Consider the following 5,003-nt stretch of genomic DNA (forward strand, 5'->3'; position numbering starts at 1 on the left):
TGCGCCACACAGGACGCGTTGGTCGCCCGCGCTTCCCACCTCCTTTCAGGCGCATCCAGCTTTCCCAAGTTGGGGAACGCCTCTGGGATGCCCTCCACAGCCCAAGACTCACAAGGTGACCTCCAACTAACAGCAGCCGCTCAGGGGATTCCCAGGTTTACCCCAATTAACCTCCCTGGGACTGCTGGAGCGTTTACCCCACTCCTCCCTCGAGCCTTCCTCCCCTACGTCTGCTCCCTCTGCCCCACCCCGCCTTCCCTTTTCCCTGCCCCGCCCGCGCACCCGCATGGCGCATGCGCCGCCCGCCGAGCGTGTTTTTATAAAAGTCCAGCCTCGGCCAGAAACTTCAGTCTGTTGTCTGCGGCAGCAGGTAGCAAAGTGATCCCGACGATTTGGGTGCTCCGGTAGCCGCTGCGGCTGGAGAGCGAGCAGTTACCATGGACGGGTTCCGTGTAAGTCCAGTTTCAACCTGTTTTTTCTTAAACGTACAAACACGTAAACTTAGAGCGCAATCCCTCGGAGTGGTCATAACCGACCAGAACATGGGAGGTGCGGGTACCCGGGAGAGGAGCATGGAAAGGAGTTTTCGTGCGGTTGGTTACCCTGGAGGAGGGGGTTAGGATTGGAATCTTTTACTCTGTAAAACGGAGGGGAAAAAACTGGAAGGACCTTTTCGGTGGCTGCATGTGCCTCTCCCTTGAGTCCTGCGGCGCGCGCTGTGCTTGCATGCTGTTGGCAAACATAAGAACATTCTGTGCACAAGTGCGGAGAAGGCGTGCGCGCTGCCTGTGAACTCAGACCAAGAGTCTCTCCTGCAGGGGAGGAGGAGGGGTTTTTTGGGGAGTGAATTATCTGAATTGAGAGGTGGAAGGCGGTGCCCGGGGTCTGAGTTCCCAGAGCGAGGCTGCGCCCCTGGTTAATTTCAGGCAAAGTCTCCAGGGGACCACTCTTGAGGTTAGGCGCGTGTTCGCCGAACTCTGCACCCCCCGAGGAGCTGTGTCAGTACCCCAGCATAGTGAGCGGAGGGCGGGAAGGGCGGGAGGACCCAAGGTGCTGCTTGCCTGAGAGAGGTCTGAGAATTGGCCACAGCAGGGAGGTGGCCAGGAGCCGCCGGTGCGCCTTAGGATTGAGGGAGAGACCTCGCGGGCATCGGAAGCGCAGCTAGTGGACCCCGCGGTTCCGTAGTTTGGGATAGTACAGAGGGAGGAGTATTAAGCAGTCACGGTGCAGCGGGACCTAGAGGTGTGCCCCGCGGGGACTGGGGTGGAATGAGGACTTGGGAGGGCACCCGGCCTGCGGGTAGTTGCGGCGCAGACCGGCAGGTGCAAGTGGGGAGACCGTTTAGCTCTCACAGATCCCAATTGCGCTGTTTAACCGTTAGTGGTTTCCTGGAGACTTTTGAAAACCCCTTACCAGGAAGGCTTTTCGTTTCCCCCAGCGGCGCGCAATTCAAAGGCGTTTACGGAGGAGCCGCCCATTCTCTCCCCAGCACCCTGTAGGACTGAACTTGGCGAGCTGCCGGGCGGAACCCTGGGAGCTTGCAGCAGCTGGTGGTGGGCGTGGGCGTGATGGGCAGCCGCGGAGGTCCGGAGTTGGACCACCCGGCCCTAGGTGCGCCCTCCGCCTGGAGGCTTCCAGCTTCAGACCTCCGACCCCATTTACTGGGTCAGTGGCGGGGTGGGAAGCGATCCGGGAGAGTGAGGAAATGAAACTTGGGGCGAGGACCATGAATGCAGACCCCGTGACCTTCCCCTCCCATTAAAATGCTGCACTCCCTAACGTCCTAAACGCGCCAAGAGATAAACAGGTAGACACCCCTGCCCTGAGGAGCACCAGTTGCGGGCATGTGTGTGGGGCGGTATCCTCTTCTCTTCTAACACCCCTGTTCAATACCCCAAGCAATAAAGACTCTTCGTTTACGGCCGTATTCTCCTTCTCCACTACGCGTTGCTATAAGTACAGAATGGCTTGTGTTCAGACAAGCGAGGGAAAGACAATGTTTTGCGCCTTAGGAGAAAGTTTTGGGGACCCCCCATGCTCCTTCCTCCCCTTTTCCTTGTCCTGGTAAATCTTCGTATAGAAAATTAATCCCACTCCCCAAACGCGGGCTTCTATTCCCATTCCTCACCTGCCCCCTCCCACGCTCCCCCCGCCTCCATTCCGGGCAGTCTAGGAGGGGCCTCTTTGTGTTTTGTTTTGGTATTTTTCTTCCCAAGGTTTTTTTCTTCCCCCTAGTGGGCGGGGTAGAACAGTTAGCAAAGAAGTGACTGAAACCGTCAGAATCTCAGTGCCCTTTTGTTCTAAACAAAGAATTTTCTAATTGGTTCTACTAAAGACAGCTATAATGAAATGACTCTGGGGGGAAGATGGGGAGGAGGGCTGCAGGAGTCTATAATTCTCTTGGGCTCTTCCCCCACTACTTCATTGGGAGCAGAATGTCCTGAAAAAGGCTGGGATGAGTTGGGGTTTATAAATTACTTTTTTAAATCGCAGAAAGATTTTTTTGAACTTGGAGAATGCCCACTGTACTTGAAAGTTAATATCCATTCCCTTGCCTCTTTTGCAGATATATCCTTCAGATAACTACACAGAAGATGACTTGGGCTCAGGCGACTATGACTCCATGAAGGAACCCTGCTTCCGGGAGGAAAATGCCCATTTCAACCGTATCTTTCTGCCCACGGTCTACTCCATCATCTTCTTGACTGGCATAGTGGGCAATGGATTGGTCATCCTGGTCATGGGTTACCAGAAGAAACTGAGAAGCATGACAGACAAGTACAGACTGCACCTGTCTGTGGCAGACCTCCTCTTTGTCCTCACGCTTCCCTTCTGGGCAGTTGATGCTGTGGCAAATTGGTACTTCGGAAAGTTCCTGTGCAAGGCAGTCCATGTCATCTATACAGTGAACCTCTATAGCAGTGTCCTCATCCTGGCCTTCATCAGTCTGGACCGGTACTTGGCTATTGTCCATGCCACCAACAGTCAGAGGCCAAGGAAGCTATTGGCTGAAAAAGTGGTCTATGTGGGCGTCTGGATACCTGCTCTCTTGTTGACCATTCCCGATTTCATCTTTGCCAACGTCAGGGAGGCAGAAGGGAGGTATATCTGTGACCGCTTCTATCCCAACGACTCGTGGTTGGTGGTGTTCCAGTTTCAACACATCATGGTTGGCCTTATTCTGCCGGGCATCGTCATCCTGTCCTGCTACTGCATCATCATCTCCAAGCTGTCCCACTCGAAGGGCTACCAGAAACGCAAGGCCCTTAAGACCACAGTTATCCTCATCCTGGCTTTCTTTGCTTGCTGGCTGCCCTACTACATTGGGATCAGCATTGATTCCTTCATCCTCCTGGAAATCATCAAGCAAGGATGTGAATTTGAGAGCACTGTACACAAGTGGATTTCCATCACTGAGGCCCTAGCCTTTTTCCACTGTTGCCTGAACCCCATCCTCTATGCCTTCCTTGGAGCCAAATTTAAAACCTCTGCCCAGCATGCACTCACCTCTGTGAGCAGAGGGTCCAGCCTCAAGATCCTTTCCAAAGGGAAGCGGGGAGGACATTCTTCTGTTTCAACCGAGTCCGAGTCTTCAAGTTTTCACTCCAGCTAACACTGATTGAAAAGACTTGTATACATTAAAGAACTTTTTTTTTATGTTACACATTTTTTCAGATATGAAAGACTGACCAATACTGTACAGTTTTTTTACTGGATTTTTTTCTTGTGTTGCTTTAGTTTTTATGAAGTTTAATTGACTTATTTATATAAATATTTTTTGTTGTTGTTTTTCATGTGAATGAGTGTCTGTAGGCAGGACCTGTGGCCAAGTTCTTAGTTGCTGTATGTCTGGCTGTAGGATTGTAGAAGAGGGAACTGAACATTCCAGAGTGTAGTGAATCACTTAAGCTAGAAATGATCCTCAGCTGTTTGTACATAAATAATCTCTCCATTCCAGTGGAACATTTTCTTTTTCCTGTTCTTAAATTGTTTGGTTATACTATGTGATTTTGCTGTAGAAGGTGGCACTTATAACCAAAGCCTGAAATGGTATAGAAATGCTGGTTTTTCAGTTTTCAGCAGTGGATTGATTTCAGCACCTACAATGTACAGTCTTGTATTAAGTTGTTAATAAAAGTTCATGATAAACTTACTCAGTGTTATGTTCTGATTTCTGTTGACATTCCTTTGGCTCACAGAAGTAAAAAATAATAACATATTTATGGCATGTCAGGTCCTCTTCTGGTTGTTAAAATATTTTGCTTAACTCTTATCATAATTCTGTGATAGGAACTCTGGCTCAATTATTAATAGTAGAACGATAGTTTGTAGAGCAGGAAACTGAGGCACAGAAACCCCTAAGTGACGTGGTTAAAGGCTTGGTAAGCAGCACCACCAGTATTCCAAACCAAAGAATCTGTCTTCAAAATCTGAAGTCTCAACCACTTTCAACTCCCAGACATTTAGAAACATCTAGCCAGTTCCTATTCCTATGAAAAAGAATCTGAAGGATAGGGGCGCCTGGGTGGCTCAGTGGGTTAAAGCCTCTGCCTTCGGCTCAGGTCATAATCCCAGGGTCCTGGGATCGAACCCTGCATCGGACTCTCTGCTTAGCAGGGAGCCTGCTTCTTCCTCTCCCTCTGCCTGCTTCTCTGTCTACTTGTGATCTCTGTCTGTCAAATAAATAAATAAAATCTTTAAAAAAAAGAAAAAAAGAATCTGAAGGATAAATGTGTGTGTAAAGGAGAAAAGGTCTGTAATACCATGTTTTAGATTTTACTACAACTGACCCCTTGTGTAACCCAGGTCTGTGCTGTGCCAAGCCTGGTATGGTTTTCTCCTCTGATTTTTCTCAATCTAGATACCATCATTCCCTTTCAACAGACAAAGGAACTGAGATTCACAGACTTGCCGTAACCAGCACTTTCAAGGGGACAAACCAGGAGTTCATTGCACCCATTGTTCCATACCACTGTTGTTCCCCGGGACACCTGGTCATAAGT

General features: G+C 49.9%; 1 protein-coding gene across 1 annotated transcript; it reads left to right on the forward strand.

Annotated features, from left to right (window-relative positions):
* Window positions 1-342: 342 nt before the first annotated feature.
* On the forward strand, window positions 343-4,153 carry CXCR4 (C-X-C motif chemokine receptor 4). Its single transcript, XM_047722673.1, has 2 exons — window positions 343-452; window positions 2,567-4,153. Exons 1-2 carry the CDS (start codon window positions 438-440, stop codon window positions 3,611-3,613), a joined length of 1,062 nt encoding a protein of 353 aa, XP_047578629.1. The 5' UTR covers window positions 343-437; the 3' UTR covers window positions 3,614-4,153.
* The last annotated feature ends 850 nt before the right edge of the window (window positions 4,154-5,003 follow it).

This window comes from Lutra lutra, chromosome 3 (genome assembly GCF_902655055.1).
Source record: "Lutra lutra chromosome 3, mLutLut1.2, whole genome shotgun sequence".
NCBI classification, from domain to species: Eukaryota; Metazoa; Chordata; class Mammalia; order Carnivora; family Mustelidae; genus Lutra; species Lutra lutra.